Raw genomic sequence first — 27,998 nt, forward strand, 5'->3', positions numbered from 1 at the left:
TCCTGCATGGATTAAAACCAAATTTGGCCTGAAACTTCCTTGGGAGAAGGGTTACAGAATTTGTATAATTCTGGCTTTGACCCTCTAGAGCAGAAAGAGTTAGGCCGAAATAGGGGAATTAGAGGTAAATATTCAAATTTCATCAGAAAAGAAACAATGAACTTGTATTCAGAACATTACTTGACATTACAAACCAGGTGATCGATACAGGCCCTCTGGGCATTGTTTTATTATAACTTCATTTCAATTCCCAAATACTTGTATGGAATTGCAATCAGATAGTAGAAATATGTTTTTATTCCGATATATTTTGGTATTATGTGGTAAGTTATGGCCGTTGACGTATTGTTCCATGCATATACACGTACATGTAATGATTATTCAAAACAAGTCAATTGATCGACAGTTTCAAATTTCACCCACCATGTGATTTGTGGTTGTGCGTTGCATTAAAATGTATTCATAATCAATTACCATATTATACTGTCGAGTGAAATAAAAACTTGCATTTGTAATTTTGAGCAGCTTTCATTGACAAGATTTGTACTGCTCGAAAGGCTTCAGCAAGAAGTCAACAGATTATGTAAGGAATTAGGTAAGTATCATTACATTGAAACGTCAATTGTGATCTGAGGCAGTCAAGCTTCAAGGACAACGTCGTGGTTTAACCACAATTTACAAGATATAGTATTTTATAAATAAAACGGGGTTACCTAGACGTTTTAGTCATCTCTATAAAACTTTAGAATTCATGCTTCATGAATATAAATCCCGGAACTTTAATTTCTGTATTCAACGACATATCAAACTTTGAAAATTAAACATTATATAGCACAACCATGAATAATTCGAAGTCTCGATGTTTCGAAGTTTTCGTATCGGTCCCTTGAACTTTGACGAATTGAGGTTTGACTGTATATGGAACACACTCTATGATCAGATATATCAATACGACCCTCAAAATGTCGAGCCTGATAATCATTTTCTTGTATTGAAAGTTGAAAGTTGTTGAAAGGTAAACAAAATTCTACCGTGTATATGCTACATTTAATACAGACTGCATGCACAAAACACCCAACAAATATAATTCTGTTAATTTTGAATTTATTTACATCAACTACAACGAAAGGTATTATGGAAGAATGGCCGCAGTATGATAAGAGCCCAGAAGGAGAACTGGTAGCCAAAGAACCGAGCATACCAGTGTCTCCCACGGTACCACGAGAGACCGGTTCCCCTAGGTTAAAATTTCTGAGGGCGAACTGGACAATGAGACCCCCCATCCGTTTACTAAAACCCATTATCACCACCAGCCCACCTCGGTCAAATATAACAAGGTGGACACCTCCCTCCATGGTACCACGGAGGGAGGGGGGCCCTGCGGTAACGACAGAAACCCCATTCTTTATGCCTAATAACCACCAGCCTGCTGTAAAGCAATGCTGGTATGAGTACTTAGCCGGATGAGCCCATGTCCCTCTCTGTCTCCCTCTGGGCTCCGCCCCACTCCCTTAATAACAGCGACATAACATATATAAATGGCCATGAAAGGCTTAATAATCATGTAAATGTTTCCCATAAAATTTCCCCAAATTAAAGCAAACAAATTAGTGGAACATTCCACAAGTCCAATTAATAGCTTGCTATTTGTTGTGGAAAGGAATCCAACAGGTATAACATTGGACAATGTCCAATCAATAAGACAATCACACAGAAATATTTGTTTCTGATATAATAGCATAGTATCGAAAAAGAATAAAACTTGCTTTAAATCAAACCTGGAATTAATGTGACCATCCTAATCACATTAACACTGTTAAGACTCAAAATGTTCCATTAAGAACCAAGAAACACAGGAGGCTGTATCGACAGTTCACATATCTCACACGCGTGTCCAGCCTGGGATTTTCACCATGGACAAGTGCACAATGATATTCTTTTGAGTCCGTAAGAATGTATACCGTGCAGAAATAGACCATGTACCTGTCTCCCACTTCTGTGCTTGATCTGGTTTTCTTAAAAAAACAGTGCTTCCTGACATTCAAGACCTCTGAAATATACAAGACATCCTGGCAGCATGAAAGTTCAAAATTAGGGAGGGAGGGTGGGTTTGATAAATTGTGTGCCTTGACGAATGGCTAACCGGAAGTTATAATCCAATACAGGAGGGGCGCACTCGATTGGTATATCATCCTATTAAAGATACCCAACATCATTCTAAGTGCATCCTCGATACTCCAGGGGTTCCGATCACTTACGATCTCTACACCCCTGGACTATCTCATAGTAAAACTGGAGGCAACAGAACAGAACAGGTAATTGAGTCGTTTGATGTATATCAAAAGAGCCGTATAACGGTACACTGTGGTTGACTGTGTGGCTTTGAAGTTGGGCGTCGCTCTCTCTGTAGTCTTCAAAGGAAACATTTGCTGGTCTGTGATTAGTCAAATGTTTTCCGCTGAGCTGCCTTCATTTTCACTATGAGATAGTCCAGGGGTGTAGAGATCGTAAGTGATCGGAACCCTTGGAGTATCGAGGATGTTCTAAGTGGGGCGCACTCGATTGGTGTTTCAGCCTATTAAAGATACCTAGTACCTACATGTATCATATCCTTATTGTTACCTATAAACTGTATATAAAGCATTCGTTGGCATTAAACACGTTTATCTGTTATTTGATAAACGCTAGTATATGCAACGTGAATATCGCGAAAGTGATGCGGTACCAGCAATAGTCATGTTCAATTTGAATATTTGACAACATGTCGTGTATGTCGACAATAATTTCACAATAAAAACTCTAACTGGCTAGCATTTTGTTTATCTTTCAACTACACGTGGTTTTTTAAAAATAAAACCGGAAGCAAAGTTGATTGGCTGCCGTTTGCTCTACTAAATGTGTATACGGCGGCCATTAGAAATGTGTGAAATAGAAGGGTCTCGGAAGTATTTCATTGTGCAGAGTTGTTTAATTTCATAAATGGGATGTAACATGGGGGCAGTGGAGTACATAAGATCCCAATATATAGGTATGTGTACGTTTTCCCGGCATTGCATGGACGATATATTAGAAATATGCCGCTGACGTAGCGTAGGCCAAATCTGGCCTTCGATTTCACATTTTTAAGAGGTACCGCAAGCTGACTATATATTAAGGAAAAAAAAAATAAAAAACCCTAATAATATAGGCAGGTTTAGCGGACTACACGGACACCTGCCCGATCACGTGGGTTTTCTCAGGGCACTCCGGTTTCCTCCCACACTACGATCCCTCGCGCTCTTACATCGGGGCCATCGAGGATGATTTGCATAAATTTGTTTCATAATCGATGCAAGATAAATCAAGTTTATATTATTATATATAATAAAAAATGATAATGGAAACGTTCGAGCTTATATGAAGAAAACCAAAAGGAGATGTCACAACTCCTAACAGAAAAACATAGATTGCTGGATACACTCTCAAAGACCAAAGAAAATAAATCATCTATTTCAGAGAGACTATAGCGAAAATATAGAGACATCGATAAGTAATCAGATATAAACATTAGCTTATCACATCACAGACCGTTTAGCCATATCATATAACATACCTGTAATAACACACAAATTGACATAACAGCTGACAATGACGTCATTATCGAAATATAGCAAATATGTCGTTTCTGTGGACGGAAACGTGGAATTGAATTCTGATTTCGTCAGTCTTATATATACTTAAAATGAAGGCTTCCATAAATATAATTTATTGTCGACACTCTGTAATAGGAATTTATCGATCAAATCCGTTAAATAAAGATTCATGGCAAATAAATTATTGAATTCAGTTAATAACTTTCATATTACATAGCCACTCGTGTCAGGCCCTTTGTTCAATGGAGACTACATCTTTTGAATTACTCTTTATGTCTAAAGAGGAAGAAAAGAATGACAATGAAAAAGCTCATGGGGAGCGTGAAGAGTACAAAACTGAGGTATTTAAACAACACGCGGAGAACCTGACCTTAATAGACACTCTCAATAGTTGGATATGTCATCCAATACAGAGAGACTACAAGAAGATTTGGACAGGTTAATGAGGGAACTTGGTAAGTGTATGTGTTTTCAGCGATCCTTGAACGATCGTATTTCATTAAATACTCGAAAAGTATTATTTGAATAAACCTACAAAATGCTATCGATGTGATGCCCTCTCAGGATATATTGATGTCTTTTTAATTTGATGGTATCTTTACCCAGAACCAAATTAAGTTAACATACGGATTTCAATTACATATGCTCAAATATCATATTATTTCTGATGACCAATATTGATGTATTTTTTTTATATATGTCTTTCCTTTTATGTTGACTGCACACGTTTAGGGATTAATAGGTCAACACGATGGCCGAAAGGCAGACATCTTGGATTTTGGTAGTTGAAGATTGATTTCTCAAAGGGATTTGTCATAGATTTTATTCACATGTAGGAAATATTGAATTTGGGACCGATCAGTCAACAAGATGGTCGACAGGCAGCCACGTTAAAACACGTACATGTATTTGAGATATGACAAAATGAAATGTTATATTACAGTTTTTGTCTTATCCACGTACATGTAGAACGTTCTATTTCCCTCTCTTCCTGGATATCAACTCATTTGCCGACCCTCTAAAATGCGCGTGAGTCGAAACACGTGTGTTCTTTGTAAAACCGTGTCATACTTACATATTTAATAGCCTGCCATAAAATTGCCAAAAAGGAAAGCTAGACGCCGATGGCATGACACCTGCATACATTATATACCAGTCTATATGACCTTATCATCGACAGCAAAAACACAAATCACATTAAGAATACTGGATTAAAGATAAATGGATTTTCCCCATCCGTACTATTTTTCATAATATATTTGAAGAAACCGAAAATTTACAAATCTAGATATCGACATTGTACCTTTTTTTGTTCGCATACTGAAGTAAACTCTCTGCTAGGCCAATTCTCCTTCTATATAATAATATAAAAAAACGTATCCGATAATGGCAGGAAAGTGACGTCACAATAAAGACATCAACATTACGTATTGATTTTAAGAAAATAACCCCTTAGAAAATCGTATATTTTAATTTATTTCATTTTGTGAAGTAGTTTTAAAAATGAAAATAATCATTGATATCACTATTTCTTTTTTAAGTTTCTTCGCTTTTTTCACACTCCGGTCATATTAAAACATATAGTCTTTACATCTGTATATTACTATACGTACATGATACGCCATCGAAATGTGCACATGTTGTTACAGTGATCACGTAGCTAGTTACTCTTTTGAATACTACAATCTCTGTGTTTTAATTATGGCCTTTAATGTTGTATTTAATACAGATATGTTCGACCAAATGAATGGACCTACACACAGTAATTATATATGTGTTAACAACGCAAATTAGAAACGAAAGTAGTTGTTATCAAACAAAGCGAAATCCCGGGTTATCTATTTTTAGAACAGCAACCAAGCATATATGAAGTGAATATACGTGGCATATGATGCGTTGATAGGAACTGAAAACGAAACAAGAATTTCCGTACTTTCGCAACATAACTGACTGAGAACAGACTCATCATAACAGGTATGAAAATAACGATCTTATAAAATATTATAAAAATCTGATTGTGTTTATACATCGTAACATCTGTATGTTGAATATATTATCTTTTAGTATTTTTAAAACCATACACATGTAAAATTGTAATAGTTGTACTTTCGTTTTAGTATATTCAATAAATACCAACTCTTATTGATACAAAAGTAATAAATTAGATATTAATGTTCATTAAACCAAACGTTGTACGTGGTTTTTCACAGTTAACCAAGTTACACAATACATTTTACTATAAATATTTGTTTGGGGCTTTCCGAATTAATATCTATACAGATGCATGAATACGAGAATCTATAAACGTGCAAATTGTATTTACAAAGCTGTAAATGACGCTTTAATAGTGAATAAATGTACTGATAAGAAGCGCTGTGAACACGTCTTCGGGTACGATTGTGTTTCTCAACTACCGCTGGCGATCAGACTTAGTGAAAATTGATCGTCACAAAATAGTTACAATCATCGACACAATGGCGGTACATCGAAAAAATTAATTGTCATTAAAGTCGTCTTTGTTTATATTATTGTCCTTTTAATGAACCATGCATTTCCGAAAGTATTGGTGACCAGATTCATAAAGAAAAGAAACTTTGTGTAGTAATTTACATATCCATTTCACAGTAAGACAGGTGTACTTTTTTGCATTTTTATTACAAATTATCAATGACCTACACGTACCAGTGTTTCAGCTTTTTGCTATTGTTTTATTTGAAAGAGCACTTAATATCAACATCATATTTTTTATCTTTTATCTAAATTGATAGATTACTTTGGACGAGGACTCTATGATAGTCTTATCACATGGCCGGTCATTTCGGTTTATTAGATGAGACCATGTCATCACTACCTCCACAAGAAGACATGGGAACAGACACAGACAAGATGGAGGTAAGAGTTTGTTATACATTGTATGTATTGCAATTTTAAATTACCTACGTATACATGTGTCTCAATGCCGCGATTATTGGTAAAACAGTTTAGTGATGTCCGATGTCCGATGTCCGATGTTTGCATCATATACCCCCTCATTTATATACGTTTTGTGATATAAATCTTGTATATTTTTATGCCACGATGTCACGGGGGAGAAACTATACATGGTTGTCGTTGCAATCAAAATGGCAGAAAATTGTTCGCTTCAAGGTAAAAAATGGTATGCTGTGTCACCAATAACCACAATCTCAATAAGACAATGAGTGCACCGTACCCCGGACATTTCCCTGTAACTGTAGCAAGTGTGATTTGTGTTATAAATCTCTCCGTTTCTTCAAACACTCCAACACAATATCAAAATATTGCATGATATCGTTAACACAATCAAGAGTGGTTTTGTAAATAACTCAAATTTCTGCATATTTCCGATGTCGCATGTTGAATACTTTGTTATATGATGTTGCATATTGTAATTAATCACTTTTTAATTTTGAATTACGTATATAATCCTCATATTAAGATATAATATCTACGTTTTATCAAAATGATGTCGTTAACACTTAAAATTGGAAATGATGTCGTCAACACTATTCCTATATCAATTAACTTGCTATGGAGTATCCCTATATATTTAGCACCAAAACCCACAAAAAACAGCCACTTACGCTGGATATAACTTCCTTTCCATTCAGTAATGATTCGTAAAACATAATACACGTACATATACAGTTATTATTTGTCGCGTATAATCGTTTCTTTTTATTCACAAGATCTTTTAAAACGGGTTTAACGTTTTAATTACTTTCCTGATTTATAGACGAAAGTCCAAAAAGTCAATTTAGGGAAAAAACACATATACATATACATGTAATATATCGAAAAAGGTGAAAAAGTCATGTCAATACCCAAGCAGAAAATTCAATCGGTAAAACAGTTCAGAATCGCAATGCAGAATGCGCTAATGCGACAATACGAGGCCTGACAGTGGGCGGAGCGAAAAAATACCCAGTCAATGTCACAACATTGTTTTATCGCATTGTCGCATAATTTTGTCGTATTGGCGCGGGCCGGAGTATTATCTCATCATCGCTTTCAAAGAAGCGACAATACGACAAACTCGAAATAAACCACCGTAGTTTTCGTATATTTGGCCTTAGATAACAACCGAAAGTTACACTGAAACCAGAAGTGACTTTCACCAAGTGTTACAACTTATTCCTCATCTTTAGATTATTTTAGAAAAGAAACACATTTAGATCACTGTCAACAATGTTTAACTAATCATTTAGAAGAGATATTTCAAAGTATCGCTATAAAGAGGACGCGCAATATCATAACTCTCTCTACATTTCCGGGATCACAATGCCAACATCAAACACTTAACATCAAAAGTAGGCATACCTTCTTTGTTAACAGTCAAATAGTATTGATGAGACTGTTAACTACAATTATATATTGCAGAGGCCAGTGTTTAAGAAAACAAGTACCTTATATCCGTCCAAACATGGATGAATATAAATGGTGAACGACTCTATTTTGTAAAACATGCATGGGCCTTTCGTATTATACTTGACTACCAAGAATGACGTTTTTAGATCTTTGGCACCACGCACATAAAGAAAAACTAATGGTCAGCGGAGTGATGACAAAAAAACTATATAATTTATATACATCGGCAAAAGACGCTGATCTGTCGCCTCGGATAAGACATAAATTAAGTCGTAGACAAAACTCCGTGGGAACGTGGTCACTATACAAGTATCTAGCGACCACCTTTTAAAACTACAAAATGAGCATCAGTCAATTCCTACTAAAACGAATGATCACACACTGCCTTCACCCCGTTCCCGTCAGGATGACTTTTTGTCCGTCCGTCGTCCGGATAAACATAATCTTTATATTCGAGATGTCGTCTATGAGTATACAGGATTAAGATCGTCCGCCTGTAGACACAGCGATCGATCGACTACTCTTAAACTACAGGATTGATTTCAACGAAGCAACTTGGTAATAATTTTATATCATATAGATGTGCGTTATCTATATCGGAAAGAGATACTTCCGCCTTTTTCAGAGTAATTCAACTTTGTTTCACAACGATCGATCGACTACTAAAATACAGTAATAATTGTGATTGCAATATTTTAAAACATCACATTTCATGGATCTTGATTTATGAATCAAATGATCATATTTAAATGCTTTCACCATTTTCTATATGTACAAAATTAATGCTTTAAAAATGAGATATTAAGCCGCCAGTTTTACTTGAATAGTGTTAACTAGCCTATAATGTTTTGTCACCCGATAAATCTTAACAGCAGTTCAATTCCATATTCGAATAAGTAAAAGCTAAAAAGGTGTTGACGACATCATTTCCAGTTTTAAGTGTCAACGACATCATTTTAATAAAACGTAGATATTATATCTTAATATGAGGATTATATACGTAATTCAAAATTAAACGGTGATTAATTACAATATGCAACATCATATAACAAAGTATTCAACATGCGACATCGGAAATATGCAGAGTTATTTACAAAACCATGCGCCCTCCTTCGTGGGTTGCGTGTCCGTAAACAATTTACATTTTCTTCTTCTCCAAAACTGCTGAAGCAAAATCATTGAAATTTTTCACAAACCTGCTAAGACATCAGCCCAACCACAATTGTGAATTATATGGCCCCTACCACCCATGGAGCTGTGGCAAGGGTCAAAAGGTGTAAAAATGACTAAAATTTCAAAAAAAAATAATCTTTTCTACTTGCAGATGTTGTTGAATAAAATAATCTTCATAGAATGAAAGGTCTTGAAGTCATCTACAAATATTGTGAAATTTTCACAATTCTTGGGTCTCATATGTTTATGTCGGGAAAACACATTTATGAGCGTTATTTGTTCAGTTTCAATAGTAAATGAGTCAACTTGGTTAGAACTATTAGCTTGAGATAACATTTTAACATAATATCCAAATTGGAATTGGCTGACCCTGCCAAGGGCCAGAGGGGCGGGGCCAAAGCGGGTCAAAATACCTAAAATTTCAAAAATATTCATCTGCATTCACAGATTTTATGGAACCAAATACACTTCATAAATTGAAAAGTCATAAGGCCCTCTACAAAAATTGTGAATTTCATGGCCCCGGAGTCCCAAATTACTATAGTTCATTTATAAGCTGTTATTGCTCAATTTTCATAGGAAATGAATAAAACTTGGTTAAAAGTTTTAGCTTGAGACAGCATGTTAACATCATATTCAAATTGGTCCGGGCTGACCCCCAGCGGCTAGAGGAGTGCGGCCAATGGGGGTCTAAATGACTTATATTTCAAAAATCGTCTTCTGATTTCACAGATTTGATGGAACTAAATATTATTCATATATTGAAAGGTGACGAGCCTGATGAGCCAATATACAGCCTATATGTCATTGTATCATTCTGTATCCAAACTTAGCTGACCGTTAAGGCTCATAGGCGTCGTGTTGTTATTAATATATATTGTTGTATGATGTAAGACTTGTACATTCTATTATTGTTGCTTTATAGGAATCGTGAGATATCATCCAAAAGTTCAAGCAGAGATGTTCATCTATCTGTTTCTATTTTTGTCGATGATAAAATACTAGGATTAAATAATGCTCGAAATAATATCTCGATGTACACAGTCACTCACGTATCAGTGTTTTAAAACACCTTATCCATCAATAATTCATGTCAGTGTTCTATTGTATATTTCATTATTAGTTGCAGTCTTCATAAAAAGCAATAGCTCAGTATGTTCTTTCTGTCTTATTGCAGGAGATAGGGAAAAATTTGACAAAACATATACGGTATCTTGAATCTTGGGTAAACCAGTTTAAGAAAATTCCTTCGCGAAAGGTCATGCTTAAAAAGTTCAAAAACGAGGTGTGGCATAAAATGTGTAAACCATGCAGATCAAAATTATATGACCTACAAGGCACTGATTTTCCGTACCTGAGAGACATTCACACTCAAACATCTATAATACCACCTGGTTTACAAATAGATTTTAAAGGAGAATACCCAACTAGACAGCCAAACTCTTCAGATAAACGGAGTAAAAAAGAACAACAAAGCTCCAATATACCACATCCGTTAAAGGACCAAGAAGATAAAGAGGACCTTGAAGAACTAAACGACATTTTAAGACAGACAATAAGAACACAGAAAATGGAAATAAAAAAAATGGAATCACAATTGGAAAAGGAAAAGATGAAAGCTAAAAACAGTAAGCATTTTCAATTAATATTCGAATCACTAAACAAGTTATAAATCATGAAAGCTATAATGATGATATCATCACCATCACCACCTTTTCCATAATAACCATCAATACCATTGTCATCACCACAACCACTAGCATTACTAACAGAACCGTTACATTTAGAACCGCCACCACCTCTATCACCTTCACCACCAACAACACCAGTACTATCATCAATACCATCACCACCTCATCAATGAATATGCAGATTCACTTGACTGCTATTACTGACCCGTTACCCTGGTAGCGAAATGCCACGATTGACATATTTCGCCAACTGTAGGTTCTTCAGTTTAGTATGAAATGCAGTAATTCAAAGCCACAAATAAATACCAATAGCACAGCTACTATTACCACAAAAACCATGACCACCGCTGACATCATAAAAATTCTTGAATAAAAATACTATTGAACTCAACAGCGAATGGTGGGCCAGTTACAGAAACTAAGAGGGATCAAACAGGTGATCATGAAGCAGCTTACTGGCACACATTTAATGATGATCTTGATAAAGAAAACAAAAGACTGAAAAGAGAACTAGGTGAGCATTTTGTTTCTCTCTTTTCTCTCTTTTCTACTCTAGTGTATCGGTAACAATTGTGAATTATGTACATGTATTCGTGAAGTATGATTTGGATTTGAATATTACACGATATAAAATCTAGATTTTTCTCTTTGAATTTAACGCAGTTGGGATATATTATGCACTGTATAATGGACTTAACACATCAACAATATAAATATATTACAAAAATATCAATAATGCAGTGTCATTGATTTATTATTAAGATCAAGCAAAGGCTCATCTTGACAGTATTATGAAGGAAAGGGATGATTGTGTGAAAAAGACAGCCCAACAACAGATATTAACAGGCGGGAGGAAGTCATTTTCCGAGGATCAAGATTATAGCATTAGTATAACTTATTTACTAATATACGTATTCAATTGCCTCTAGTATGTGAAACTGTTTAACATGTCCGACAGGACATTGATGCCAGTTTAATCAATAACATTAATTATGTACAATTATGATACTGTGTAATTCTATCTGTGTATTTACATAAATGTTTGAACATTTTAATCATTTCCCTCGGCTATATGTATATTATCCAAGGTGACCAAAATTAACCAAGATTTGAGCTTGCCACAAATACGTTGTGTCCTTTATCGACAGACGCAACAATGATGACCGTATATTTTGTTTTCACTACTTTATTTTACCAACTGCATACCTTTTATAGTATCATTGAGTGACATACCGACAGAAAAACAGATTATGTCTAGCCAGACCGACATCGACATCAACGAGGAGACATCATGTAAGATCGGAAGGCAAGAGCAAGACCTCGACGGATTAAGTAAGGAACTAGGTAAGGATCATTACATTACAGTGGATATACTAAAAAAGGTATGATTAGATAATCGTAAAATAGAAAACAAAATCACATTCTCAATGCGGTCGTAATCTGGACAATAAAGTTAGCATTAAGTGTCTTCCAACTTTATTACTTTTTGCCTACATTGTAAATGTTTCACTAAGTCGTTCAATTAGGTTAGGTGCGTGTCCAAAACAGCAGATACGCAAACCAGAGACAAGAAAAATTCCGCTTAGTGAACATTTAGATATATGCGGGAAGGATATTCCCTTTTCACAAGATGCCGGGTCCCTGCAATACAAAACGCAAGGAAGACATGGTTATAAAACTTTTTGAATCGGCACTAAACCATGAATAGGTGTATGACGCTATAATATAAACAAAAGCCTCGTCTTATAACGTCCTTGCTATATTGTGTCCTCTCTTACTATTGTGACGTCAAGATACAGTAACTATGATATGACGTCATAATATATTAAATAGCTAGTACACCTTGAAGATGCCCAGGAGGGCTGAAAACGTTAGCGGCGAAAAATTTAGTCAGGAAGGTTTTTTTCTTGAAGAAATATATTTATATATATAATAAATAAATGTTGAATAACCTTGTGATGAAATTTAAATAATAAAAAAAACACTAAAACAAATGTGCCATCGATCTCAGCTAGGAAAACGTTAGAGATCGAAGGCACATTTGTTTTAGTTTTGTTTTTTTCTATTTATATATATAATGAATAATTATCGTTCATTGATAATGCAACCAGAAATGTTGTTCTGAATTTTATGGAATTCTCGTAATTGTCAATGTAAAGTATGCTCTTTGTGTAATATATATCTTTAACATGAAAATATATTCAAGTCAATCCTTATGATAAGTCTAACCCTGTGAAATTCCAGATTTCTTGACGGACTTTGTCTCTATGATAAATCTAACCCTGTGAAATTCCAGATTTCTTGACGGACTTTCTCTCTATGGAATCATTACGCCGATGTATCAACTAACCAGAAACGACAGACTTTTTAGCGAATAACAATGTTTGTTTGAAGCATGCTTATATTATTAACGTATAACTTTAATTTATAAGTTTAATCTGTTACTTGATTTTGTACAATATTTGTAGACAATAAATTATTTACACGATAGTTGATTTGTTACATTAACAAATTTTTATTTCAAGACTTCTAGTTGATTCTCATCATTCTGTCGATTCTTAAAGCGATAAATAATTTCGTTAGTAAACGTATTTCTTACCGTTAAAATTAGTATGTTTTCCATTCTCCTATATGTCTGTAGTACACAGAACTTTTTTAGCATTTATATTTATGGAATCAATTTTGATTCATGGCCCTTTGAAATAGAAATCTCGATATTTATGTTCTGTATTTAACAACATATCTAACCGATTTATCTATTAAACGGTATTAAACTGAAAGTATAATATAGTGTTATTAATCAGCTGTTATGATATTTGCCCAGTTATTAGGCCGAGGGCCAATGTGACAGACCAAGGCCTAATAACTGGGCCAATATCATAACAGCTGATTTATGACACTTTTATTAACTAACTGAAAATGAATGATTTGAATGACTCTGCAAAATACAAGATTAAAAACCAAAACAAAATGCAAAGTTGTAAACAAGTTTATTTAATTAAATCGATAAAATGCATTGATAAAATGTTACATTGATAAAAGCATATCTTCGCCGTTTTTTGCATATTTGTCCCTGGTCCTTTTGACAGACGAATCGTCAATCTCCATGTTGTTTGTTGACTGATCTCGTAAACTCTCTAGATGCTAGGTCAAATAACTTAATAACACCGAGAACTTCCGAATGACGAGGCACGTTCGATTTGGCGCATTTTTCAATATTAGCCGAGTTCAAAGTCGGCCAATACGAGAAAAAGTCGGCCAATATCATATTACACGAGTTGCGTCAATTTTTTTTCAATATTGGCCGAGTTTGGCCAAATACAGCTCGGCCGGAAAATCCATACTAGTGTAATAACATTGATAGTTAATTAATAATACCTTGTATGACCAGATGTTTTAAAACGACTCTCAAAACGTTAAGATTATCTTGTGGTAGCCCTTGCATTCTGCAATACTGTATACGTTTTAGTTGAACTGTATATTTTAATTGCAACGTGATATTTCAAGTTTGAAGCATTGTATCATTACCATTTTACACTCCATTCGTGCACATTTTATACACTTTTCGTGGTGAAATCTCACTTTAATCGTATCTCATTATGAATACGCTTTTAACACTGTTTTAAGAGAAAAACATTGACGACCTTGATAAAACCGAAGGGTACCTAAGAGATATATCCGCACTACAAACCGAGAAACAGACATTAGAAGACACCCTCACCAGGACCAAGGAAGAAATGGCATCCGCCACAGAGAGCATGCAACAGGAGATCGATAGATTAAACACGGAACTCCGTAAGTGTTTAATGTTTGAACGGATGTTGATCAAAATTGTACTTATCGAATATACATGTATCACCTTTTAACTGTTTCTTATCTCTACAGAAGAAATGAATAATGATCTTGGAAAAGTTCGAGGAGAAAATGAGGAAAACAAAAGGGAAGTGTCAATACTCCAAGCAGAAAAGCAGAGAAGTATATCATACACAACAGAGAAACTACAGCGAGAAGTTGATAGTCTGACTGCGGAACTTGGTAAGTAGTCAGATTTAAACAGAACATTAGCATATCGAAGTTTATCGCATAACAAACCGTTCAGCCATGTCATGAAACATACGTATAATAACTCATTCGCAGTAGCTAATAATGACGTTATTATCAAAATATGACGTCTCGATAGACAAAAACGTGAAATTGTATCCTAATTTGAACAAATGATGTTGATGTGTTCTCAAGTTATTGCCCCAAAACTAAAATTTGTGAAACAATCTTTATTTAGTAACAGTAAACTATTTAGATGACCTTTTGAACTCAAGTTATATCCCAAGCTGTATTTGCTCATTTGTTACCATTGTAAGAAGCTTGATTAAAATTAATCGATTCATTCTCAATTATAAATCTGAAAACCAAATCCGGTTTCACCGGCAGGGGGGTATTATAATAATTGAACTCGGTTAATAACTTTCATGTTACATAGCCATTCATATACGATCCCCTATCTATTTACTGAACTCCAAATGTCTACAGAGAAAGCGAAGAATGATCTTGAAAAAGCTCAAGGGGAACGTGAAGAGTACAAAAATGAGATATTTGAACAACAAGCGGAGAAGCAGACCTTAACAGACACTCTCAAACGCACCGGGGAGGATATGTCATCCAATACAGAGAGGCTACAGCAAGATGTGGACAGGTTAATGAGGGAACTTGGTAAGTGTATGTGTTTTCAGCGATCCTTGAAAGAACGCAACTTCATGGAATATAAGAAAAGTATTATTTAAAGTATAACTTATAAAATGTTATCGATGTGATATCTTATCATCATAGATTGTCTTTTTAATTTACTATACTTTTACTCCAAATCTTAAGCAATTACCATATAAATTTAAATTACATAATAATGCTCGAAAACCTTTTTTAATTTCTGATGGACAAAAATGATGTATTTGTAAAATAATTTTCACTGAACGGTGACAACATACGTTTTGAGCTATTTCTCAGAAACTATAGAATTGATCTGTCTTAAAAACCATGCATGTGTTTCCCTTTGATCCAATATTGCATTTGGTAACATTTCGGTCTATAGGACAGACGACGTGGTTTTAGATTTTGATAGTTGAAAGTTGTTACTGCTATTCCTCAGAAAGTCTGGATATGATTTGTATCTAATTTTTACTATGTAGGCTTCGCGAGGACTCTATTTATGCATAATGCATTTTGGGATTGATATATGAACAGGATGGCCGACAGGCAGCCATCCTGGATTTCGACAACCCACGTTAAAATACATACTTGATATTTTTACAAAATGATGTTGTGATGGATTTCTTTTATTGTAATATCCACATATTTTCCTACCTTATTAAATGCATTGGTTCAGTCTAAGCTTGCCATACGTACATAATTAAATCACCATAGCGAATTTCAAAATAGCCAAGAGAGCGGAAACCTAGCCACCGATGACGAATTTTATTGAATTAATCAATAGGATTGTGCAACAGGCTAGGCTTATATAAGCTTTTTCCTAGCCAGATATTATACAAATTAAGTTATATACATGTATTCAGTTGATTAAACAACATATCAATTAAAACAAAAAAGGTAAGTATCAAAAAAGAATATTATTAATATGCTATGTATCAAAATCCTCTAGATATATAAGTCTAAGAATACATTTCAAATTGATATTTTTTAAAAATAATTTTATAAGGAAGATAATTAAAAAATAGACAGAAAAATAGTATAGTAGTAAAATAGTAATATAATATAACAGACTCGTAAGCTACTGATAATTTTTGAGGTTTTTTCGGTTATAACGAGTGCATAATCAAGTGATTCTGCCTGTGTCTCGGATTGCATAAGTCCACAGCCAATTATTGGCAAAAGCCTTAACACAGGCGAATACTAGATTTGTACGCAAAAAAACTGGAAAAGAGTAATGCTTAATTTGATCATGATTATGATTTAACATATAAGATACATATATTAAAAGGATATTTATGTTCTGATCGTCATCACTACCCACCATCGCCATACAACTAGGAAGCTTGTAAACAATAAGAATATTTGGATATGTGTATGTATTATGGAATCATTATGATATGTATCTGTGTAAAGAGAAAAATAAGGACGAGCTTAAAGAACTTAAAGAAGGAAACAAGAGACACGAACTGGAAATATCGGAGCGAGAGGATGAGAAGCAGACCTTACAGGAAACCCTGGACAAGACTAAAGACGAGATGTCATTTACTAAAAGGAATTTACAGCAGGAAGTAGACAGGTTAACAGAGGCACTAGGTAGGTCAAAGTCTTACAAAAATAGCACACAATAAAATACGGCATTTTTGTAAAAGATAATCATAATGTGACTTGTAAAGCTCATTGCCATTCAAGGTATTGGCCATTCGAGATGTCATCAATTTTCATTGTCTGTTTAAAAGAAAATTATTTCCCCAGAAACATTTATATATCGGAAAGCTTCCAAGATTGGGATCTTGAGGTCATCATTTAAGAATTCATTCATTAGGAGCCCCGTATCGAGGTGCGGGTGCCTTATAGTAATCGATTGTCCGTTGGCCTGTCCATCTGTCTGTTTTTCTTTTCTTTTTGTACAACTATGATGGAAGGAAGTTGATTGTTGCTCTGTAACTACCTAGATATGCCTTGTATTTTTGGCTTATAAGACACACAATGGCTGCTAATTTGTTTAATATTTTTACAACTCAAAAGAGAAAAAAAGGTCAACATGTTCGGCTGGTTGTGATTGCATAAAACCATTGTATTCCATATGTAATTACTAAGATCTGATACTGTGTTAAAAGAGAAAAATAAGGACGAATTGAAAGAGAAAACCAAGAGACACGAACAGGAAATATCGGAGCGAGAGGCTGAGAAGCAGACCTTACAGGAAACGCTCAACACGACTAAAGACGAGATGTCATCTACTAAAAAGAATTTACAGCAGGAAGTAGACAGGTTAACAGAGGCACTAGGTAGGTCAAAGTCTTATACTGTAAACAGCAAATAATAATGATACTATACAAATATTGACCTGTTTTTATGTTGATACAGTGATTCTAGCAGCTATCTAGGATTTCTAAATGGTCACACATAAAATGGATATGAATAGAGGTGAAGTAGTAATCTCAAATTTGGTAGGTTGATGTCGCCATACCATCTAGATCTGCTCTGTACCGTTTTAAGCAAACTGGAATCAAAATGACTACATAGCAGCAGCCTTGGATTAAAAAACAAGATAAAATGAGTTTTGCATCTAACTGATACATACTTCTTTATTCCTTGCGATAAATAAATTCTAATATCCCGGTAAGTCATTTAGCGGGGCCCTTCCAGACTTGTCACTATTCTAGTTCCATGAAATAACATTGATCACATACCAATAACACAACCTTTACTCATTCTTTCTGCTGTCGATTCATAAATCAAATAACAAGAAAGTTATACACGTAATTTCGGTGGAGATGAAACACATATTATTCACTTGTTATATAAGTTACGTATTTTTTCTATAATACATGCACACTTAAATATATATTTCCATGGGTGCTTGTACGCTCTATCATAGTCATACGAAAATAACCAAAACCAAACATTCTATCCCTTAAATATTAATACCCCCACAGACACATATGCATACATGCACGTACACTATTTACGCTGTGATATCACAAATGGAATTATATTATGGTATTTGTAACCCTATGTGACTTTGATATTTCTATCATTATTTGATTACTTTTCTACAGTTTAAAAGAAAAAAAATTAGGATATCATTATCGGCTAGTTGTGACACATATTGCATACAGCCATTTCAGTCCTTGTGTAATCATAATGGTCTGTGTCTGTGGTAAAAGAGAAAAATAAGGACGAATTGCAAGAGAAAACCAAGAAACACGAACAGGAAATATCGGAGCGAGAGGCTGAAAGAGAGACCTTACAGGAAACGCTCAACACGACTAAGGACGAGATGTCATCTACTAATAAGAATTTAGAGAGGGAAGTACACAAGGTCACACAGGCACTAGGTAAGTTAAAGTCTTATAATGTAAACAGCAAATAATAATGATACTATACAAATATTGACCTGTTTTAAGGTTGATACAGTGATTCTAGCAGCTATCTAGGATTTCTAAATGGTTAAATGGTCACACATAAAATGGATATGAATAGAGGTGAAGTAGTAATCTCAAATTTGGTAGGTTGATGTCGCCATGCAATGTAGATCTTCTCTGTACCGTTTTAAGCAAACTGGATTCAAAATGACTACATAGCAGATTAAAAAAAACAAGATAAAATGAGTTTTGTACCTAACTGATACATACTTCTTTATTCCTTGCGATAAATTCTAATATCCCGGTAAGTCATTTAGCGGAGCCCTTCCTGACTTGTCACTCTTCTAGTTCCATGAAATAACATTGATCACATACCAATAAAACAATCTTTACTCATTCTTTGTGCTGTCTATTCATAAATCAAAAAAAAAGGAATACATATAATACAATTTAATTTTGATATTTCTATTATCATCTGTTTATTATTTTTACAACTCAAAAGAGCTAAAGAAGAAGAAAAGGTCAACATGTTCGGCTAGTTGTGACACATATTGCATACAACCATTTCATTCCTTGTGTAATCATTACGATCTGTTACTGTGTTCAAAGAGAAAAATAAGGACGAACTTAAAGAGGTAACCAAGAGACACGAACAGGAAATATCGGAGCGAGAGGATGAGAAGCAGACCTTACAGGAAACTCTCAACAAGACTGTGGACGAGATGTCATCTACTCAGAGGAATTTACAGCAGGAAGTAGACAGGTTAACAGGGGCACTAGGTAGGTCAAAGTCTTATACTGTAAACAACAAATAATAATGATACTATACAAATATTGACCTGTTTTTATGTTGATACAGTGATTCTAGTAGCTATCTAGGATTTCTAAATGGTCATACATAAAATGGGTATATGAATAGAGGTGGAGTAGTAATCTCAAATTTGGTATGATGATGTCGCCATACCATCTAGATCTTCTCTGTACCGTTTTAAGCAAACTGGATTTAAAATGACAACATAGCAGCAGTCTTGGATTTAAAAAAAAACCCAGGATAAAATGAGTTTTGTACCTAACTGATACATACTTATTCCTTGCGATAAATTATGATATCCTGGTTAGTCATTTAGCGGGGCCCTTCCTGACTTGTCACTATTCTAGTTCCATGAAATAACATTGATCACATACCAATAACACAACCTTTACTCATTCTTTCTGCTGTCGATTCATAAATTAAAAAAACAAGAAAGGAATACACGTAATTTCGGTGGAGATGAAACACATATTATTCACTTGTTGTATAATTTACGTATTTTTTCTATAATACATGCACACTTAAATATATATTTCCATTGTGCTTGTACGCTCTGTCATAGTCATACGAAAATAACCAAAACCAAACATTCTAGATCCCTTAAATATTACTACCCCCACATACACATATGCATACATGCACGTCCACTATTTACGCTGTGATATCACAAATGGAATTATATTATGGTATCTGTAAACCTATGTGACTTTGATATTTCTATCATTATTTGATTACTTTTCTACCGTTCAAAAGAAGAAAAAAAATAGGTTAACATTTTCGGCTAGTTGTGACACATATTGCATACAGCCATTTCAGTCCTTATGTAATCATAATGATCTGTGTCTGTGTTAAAAGAGAAAAATAAAGACGAATTGCAAGAGAAAACCAAGAGACACGAACAGGAAATATCGGAGCGAGAGGCTGAAAGAGAGACCTTACAGGAAACGCTCAACACGACTAAGGACGAGATGTCATCTACTAATAAGAATTTAGAGAGGGAAGTACACAGGTTAACAGAGGCACTAGGTAAGTTAAAGTCTTATACTAAAAAACCAGGTTGATAAATATTGTATTATATTCTATTGAACTCTTTAATTAAAGTTGAGTGCAAGCTAACCTTTTCACCTAATGCACTTTTATTGCACTACGTTTAAACGTGTAGTGCACTATATTTAAGCTACATGTAAACTAGTAGTGTGCTACACCCAGATAGGTGATCGACAACAAAACCCCTCATACAGGTAATGGGCAGTACCTTAAGCTACTGTTCCTGTGATTCTCACCTGTGGTGTCTGGTAGCTATATGTAGTTTAGAATCTAAATTATATTTGACCTCACTAAAAGATCTACAATTGCTCTTGACAATATATACCTGCAAGAATGTTGAGTATTATTCTTACGAATCTACCTATTTTTCCTAAATTGCAAGCTCTTAAATCTATGAAATGATTAATTATCTGAAGGAATTCAAGGATTTTATAAGTGTAAATCATATATGTCCTTGATAATGTAAACAAAAATAAATCTAATTGATTTATTAAATGAATAAGTCATATTTTGAAACTTTTCTTCTTGTCCGTAAAGTTTTATTATCAGTCTGATCTAATTAATTTAGATTTTAGAATTAGTTAATATATTAATGTTTGATACAACATCATTCATTTATTTAGGCTTTACCATGTTGATTTATTACATATTTGTAAACATCTTCTAGCTTTTTTGATACTTTTCTCTTGTACCCTTCAACAATATTTCAGTTTTAAAATTTGATTGTATAACTAAAACAGTAAAACAGATACATTTAGATATTCAAACTCAACTATACACAAAATTGGTTATGGACGTACAACGTACATTTAGCTACATTTATGCTAGCTAGGTTATAGGTTTTACCAAGGGCTTAAATATTATATTATCTAAATTTCTAATTTTACATAGATAAATATGTTGGACTAGTATGTATACTAGAATCAGGATGGTATCAACATTACGAGTAAAACAATTCATGGCCAGACGGCAGAATTAGTGTCAGAGTGGCGAAATACACATAGCTATATGTAGGTTTGGGGTGGGGCTGGGTGATGAGGGGTATTGTCTTGAAGCGTGTTTGGAGTACACGTATTGTATATGTATGTAGGGAATTCGTATACATTTAACTATTATAATGCATATAATTTAATAAACTCCTCTCCATATCCTAAACAAGACATAAAACATTGAGCATAGATTATCTTCATTTGAAGAAAAAGTAAATATCATAACGATCATTTTCAACATTGAAAGAATAATCTCATTTTGATAAAAAAGTAGGTTTATTATTACTATTATTATTTAATATGAAACCACATGAGGCCATGTAGACTGGTAGACTTTTAAAATGTACTCATAAGTTTATACATGTACAGAGGCAGTCACAAGATGCTATCAATTGAATTGAATGCTATGATGGACCCCTGGGGTTAAAGAAAAAAGGTATATCTTACCTGTGACGCCTGTCTTAGCATCACCTCGGTAAGGTGTCACCTTAGGTGATGGGGTGGGGAAAGAGGGATAAAAGGGCCCTAGGCCTAGAGGCCATGACGACAGACCTGTGTGCCTATAGAGTTTATAACTACTTACAAGTCATTTATGCAGGTATACCTGTATCCCGGACCACGTACAGTGTATCAATAATGTTACAGACTATTGTACCAATTAAATTTGGTATATCCAACTATATGTACATACGTGCAGTAATGGTATGAAGTGTATAATCTAAATTTACTGTTTGAAAAATAAAAGTAACAATTCATTAATCTGTGTAAAATAAAAATAGTGTATTGTATGTGTAAGTGTACGTGTATCTACACTAAAACTAATATAAATAAAAGGTCTCTTGACAACATGAATTATTTATGACTGATGACACTTCACATGATTTTAATGTACGCCAATCACTTAATTTTAAGTTTATCTTCTAATACTTTGCTTCATTTCAATGTAAATCTAAAGTTTATATAATTTATGTCACACATGTGACAATAAAATTAATAAATCAAATTAGATATATATCAATCAATGATTTTTCAAATATCATGATGTTATACATGTGAAAAATATATATGTCTAAACGGAGATTAAGATAAGACTAAAAAGCAACTGTCACTATACAGGTGAGACAAGGTATAACAATACGTAAGTATAGCAATACGTAAACATTACAGGTACAGGTATCTAACACAACAGTTGTAAAATGGCAATGTCCATTACTTGCATAGGGGTTTTAGTGGTCACATCTGACTGGACATAGTGCACTACTAGTTTACCTGTAGTTTAAATGTAGTGCACTACAAGTTTAAATGTAGTGCACTCCAAGTGCACTAGGGTAATTATACTGTATTTGTAGAATTTTACAAAAAAAAAACACCCCGAAAGTGATTGTGACGTCATATTACACGACGTTATAATGCAAAATTTCTATATCTAGGTGTGACCTCGATCTTTTTAATCTTATATTCACCAAGTGTTAGCCAATGAAAGGCGAGCAAAACACACAACAATATAGTAGAATATTATTAAAGCAGGTTAAACTTTGTAAAACATATTAATTTTGTTATTTTTCGTTGATGTTTAATTGTTACTCAAAGTATTGGCATTTTGAGTCGCTTTAAACCTTCAACTGCTCAATTTTTCATCAAACAAAATGCCAGTCACATGAATGACAAAATAAGGTCTATAATTCAAATACTGTGTATGCATTTTTACAGTGTGTTTCCATTTGGTTGAACCTTAGTGGTTGTTTAGATTACCTGACATATCATAATACATATTATTACTCCAACTATGTTTTGTTCTGACAGCAAACCGGGTTTTTTTTCTGCGGTACACCTATCAACATAATCGTAACACGATCTTAAAGGGACAATTAAGTGAGGCTTCACTCGTTACATAACCACGAAGCAAAATATGGGATAAAGCGTCGAAAGAAAATTGTTAAAACGTATATTATTTTATATTCTAACATATAGCGGGGAAAAACGAAGACATCAAAAAACTGAAAGACGCATTGGAAGAAAGTCAACGCTTGCAAAGGAAGATTGTTGGTAAGTGTTAAAAATTTGTAAAAATATTTTTACATGCGTCCAAAAACATTTTTCTCTTTGTCAAGACTAAAGAAGGATGATAGTTTGGGAATTATAACAACCATGCTGTTTCTAGCCCATAAGAATTTTTTAATGAGAGCAATGTTTTTAGCGTTTCATTTTTATTCCTAATAATTCAAATATCATCCCGGCATTACCAATGTAATATACTTTAGGGTAATTTCCATCAAATAAAATCATAAAATGAACAGTGACTAGACGTCAGGAAACATCGACCAGGCGTCAAGATTCAAGGATGAATCAAAATGTTTGTGTCTGCCATATTTTTAGCGACACAATTCCTCAGTTTGAATGTTCTTGCAATAATGCGACTAAGGTACATGTATCTTATATTTGTGTGCAAATTTTATGTTAGATTTTTTTTCTGTTCGGTTTCTCGCAAAGGCTCGTGAAATAAAAAAATCTTAAACTCGTTTGATAATTTATCATATAAAGTAACTTTATATACTAATTGTATTTCATTAGTTTGTATCAGAATAAAAGTATCCTTTACAGTGATGCGATTACTAAAAACCAGTGGAAGCGGATTAGGAAAAGCTATGGTTGACATGGTTTACAAGGAATTGAACAGAAAATTGAATGGACGGTTTGATTCAAGAAACTTTGACTTTTCCATTGTACTCAGTGAAGCAACAAAAGATGCGTCAAATAGACCATTGTTTGTGCTTTGTCTAAACATGTCAAGGGTTGGAACAAACATCATGGACGCAATGGAGGGCATAAAAGGTAAACATTTTTATTCAATTCACAATGATTAGTTTTTCTTTGTTTTCATACAAAATCTGGTTTTCTGACTGACCTAAACTTTTCTTGCATACCGCTATGAGAAAAAAAATCCGAGAATGGCGCGAAACCCCGACGTTATAGTGACGTCACAATAGAGATATTGACAATGCGTATTGATTCGACAATAGTATTTTTTCTCAATAAAAAGCAGGAGTAGACGAATTGATATTTTTTTCAATTACAAAAGTTACTTACTTTAGAACATCATCACTATTGAAAAGTTTGAGCTTCTAATTTTACTTCAAGATAATGATATAAAAAATAACTAATTGCGTTCCGAAAAAAATCCGTAGCACACTGTCCTATATGGAATGAAGTATTGGTTGCACATACCCCAAAAGCAAAATACATTTTTTATATTAGTTTGTGGTTGTTAGACATATATATGCATGATTAAAGACCGATTATTGTTAAAATGATGACTATCATTTATGCTCTGTCAGCGGCGGAGCATCTTTAACGACACACTATGATATGTAATGTAGTACATCTAGAAACTAACAAACAATGTGCAATTCAATGCCGATATTCATAACAAGACAATGTAAATATAGAAAAAAATTAGCAGCAAGTGATTTATGATTATTTTCCCCAATGAAATATGACTCTTATATAATGCAAACCAATTAAAAACAAATAATCAATGTCTGATTAATTTAGGTAAAAGGGATGTGTATGTACTTGTTTTGCACCACACAAACAAGGAAAACCTCTCACAACTGACTCCCACAGGTCTCCGCGTGTCCGGAAGTGAGATGCGACAACTTGGCGGGATCATTGACATGGCGTTCAGTAGCGAAAGTGGTCTGTACGACTGTTACCTTAACAACAACGCTATCGACAAAATAGTAACTACCTTGAACAGATATTGACCACATTATTTCAACATTTGTTTAGCAGAATATGGAAACTGTGAATGACTTTCTGAGTAGGAAGTGGAATAAATAACTGACAAGCAGAAGTGTCTTCTGCAAATACATGTATTTATTTGACTCAAAGTCAATGGGGGTATTTAAGCCTGAATTAATAAAAGTGATAGGGGTATTCACGCGAAATGATATGATTTATTTATTCTATCTAAGATTGATAAATCATTTTTTTATAGAATAATACTCGATGTAAAGTTAAAGCAATGTATACGTGAAATGTTTCCTGGTTGAAAAGAATGATTTAAGTGTTGGTGCCATGAGCAGTGGTTCTGAATTAGGCTGTGAAATAGGGGTACTAATTCCAAATAGGAGGGAAGTATAACTTGTATACTCGAACAGTTCCGTGATAACGTAACAAATATAACTATAACTATATTGCCTTTCAAATGTTTGCTCTATGTTAATGTAGTGATTGTAGCTGCATTTCTAAAACATATAACAACATTTGTATTACAAACGATGAAATGCTTATGAGTTTTATACCGCCAAATAACTACAATGTCTACACGATCGAAAGCGAGTATATCACATAGGTTAATGTGCGTAAGCGCAATGTTCGATTGGATTTGTTTGGTTGCCATAAAACATAATAAATCCAGTAACTTGAAATGTCATTGTTTAAATATTGTTTAGATTAAGAATAAAATAACCAACATTATTTACTAAGGTAACAAACTGATATTTAATTCAGTATACATATGTATAAGTGGTAACGAAAGTAAATAAAAGTTAAGTAAGATACTAAATAAATATATTATGATTTGATACCCAATTTTTTAAACTCGGTGACATTGATGCTGCGGTATTTATTTATCTTTCTCGAAGAAAAAAACCTGTTTATATGAGTATCACAAAGAGTAAAATTTCGCGACTTACCTATCTTATTTTTACAAATAGTAGTTTTGCTTTTTACATAATCCCCAATATTCTAGGACATAGATTCTGACTATCTCAAGTGTAGACATAATAGAGATAAAAAATCACCTCAGATTTATGGTTTTGATTCGTTGGTCTATGCAAAAACAGGGTTCATCGTTATTTTATCATTGTTATCATAACCTTTATATTTCATTTTAATAGTCATGAACATTGTAAATTTGCAAATTTTGCAAGGAAGACATTTCACGTCTTATTATTTTAATGATCAGTTTACCTTCTAACATTAAGAAACCATATTCCATATTATCAATAAAAAAACCTTCATGACAAAATTATTTCGCCGCTAACGTTTTCAGTCCTCCTGATCTTCTTCAAGACGTCCTAGCTACTTAGTATATCACACAAAATACTTTTGTCATGAACGTATTTTCTTGGTAACATATTTATGTTATACTCTAAGTAATTAGTGTCAGCCACATAATGAAATATCAAGCAAACATTGAACCGAAAAATGAAAATAATACATCTCGATTATTTTGCTTCCTCGATATCTATTTTTGTCATCGTGTTACAGATATGTTATTTTTTGTTGATTTTAAGGGTTAATTCACTTTGATCTCGTATAATTCGAAAATTATTTTACCATTTTGTGTGATTCATATTGCTTGGTTATTTTACACAAATCTTGAACTACAAGATATTTTTCTATGTTTAAACATTCATGTTTTTAGAAGTTACACGCACTTACAAGTTACTTATTATCTATGATTCTGAAAAAGTTCATTTATTGCAATGTCAGATTCATATTTTACGAGAAAAGCATATCAACATTACGCAACATGGACAATGGTTATATACTTTATATATCAATATTATCAAATTAAATAACTTTTATTGGTATATTAATGGATACTTTCTTGTAGAGACTTCATTCAACTTATGCAAACACATTCCATGTAACGACCACTGTTTGAAAATTAAATACTATAAGATATTTATTTTTCGTGAGGCTTAATTTTCGTGGATTTCATTTTTGACCAAAATCAGCGAATTTACGTCCCCACAAAAATTGATCTTTTTAGTGAATGTATACAAATTTGATGTAAATTTATGTAATCATATTAGTACTGCATTGCATAAAGTCTATTTCAGGGAGTACAAAAGTACATAAAGCATTATTACAACCCAATTTGAAAAATTAACACACTTTGAACAATAATTTTAAGTGCATTAAATATGGTGCAAGTTCAACGAAATATTTTTCAAAGTGCGTTGAACCTGTAACAGATCGCCAAACTAAGTATATTATTTTACACGTTATTTATGAATTCTGCATATGTTGGTGAAGTGTGAGAGAGATCATCCTGCTCAAACTGTTATTATAATATGTACATATTAATTAATTGAGGTATTCTTGATTAAATCAAATGGAATGCTTCATTATGATTGATAATAATAGCTTAGATCGAAGGATTGACTTCAATAAAGAATTATTATTTA

The 27,998-nt window shown here is 33.6% G+C and overlaps 1 protein-coding gene across 4 annotated transcripts; it reads left to right on the plus strand.

Annotated features, from left to right (window-relative positions):
• The first annotated feature begins 5,460 nt into the window (after positions 1–5,460).
• On the plus strand, positions 5,461–27,998 carry LOC138318216 (uncharacterized). 4 transcript variants are annotated; one of them, XM_069260406.1, is made up of 17 exons: positions 5,461–5,606; positions 6,401–6,524; positions 10,369–10,819; positions 11,277–11,396; positions 11,645–11,770; positions 12,098–12,226; positions 14,510–14,677; positions 14,768–14,917; positions 15,410–15,589; positions 16,997–17,176; positions 17,701–17,871; positions 18,754–18,924; positions 19,561–19,731; positions 20,618–20,788; positions 23,770–23,844; positions 24,388–24,630; positions 25,351–27,998. In XM_069260406.1, exons 2-17 carry the CDS (start codon positions 6,438–6,440, stop codon positions 25,560–25,562), a joined length of 2,805 nt encoding a protein of 934 aa, XP_069116507.1. In that variant the 5' UTR covers positions 5,461–5,606; positions 6,401–6,437; the 3' UTR covers positions 25,563–27,998. The 4 variants fall into 4 exon arrangements, with proteins under 4 accessions (XP_069116507.1, XP_069116508.1, XP_069116509.1 ...); XM_069260407.1 differs by having other exon boundaries at positions 24,400–24,630; XM_069260408.1 differs by lacking the exon at positions 18,754–18,924.

This window comes from Argopecten irradians, chromosome 3, assembly GCF_041381155.1.
Source record: "Argopecten irradians isolate NY chromosome 3, Ai_NY, whole genome shotgun sequence".
Lineage (NCBI taxonomy): Eukaryota > Metazoa > Mollusca > Bivalvia > Pectinida > Pectinidae > Argopecten > Argopecten irradians.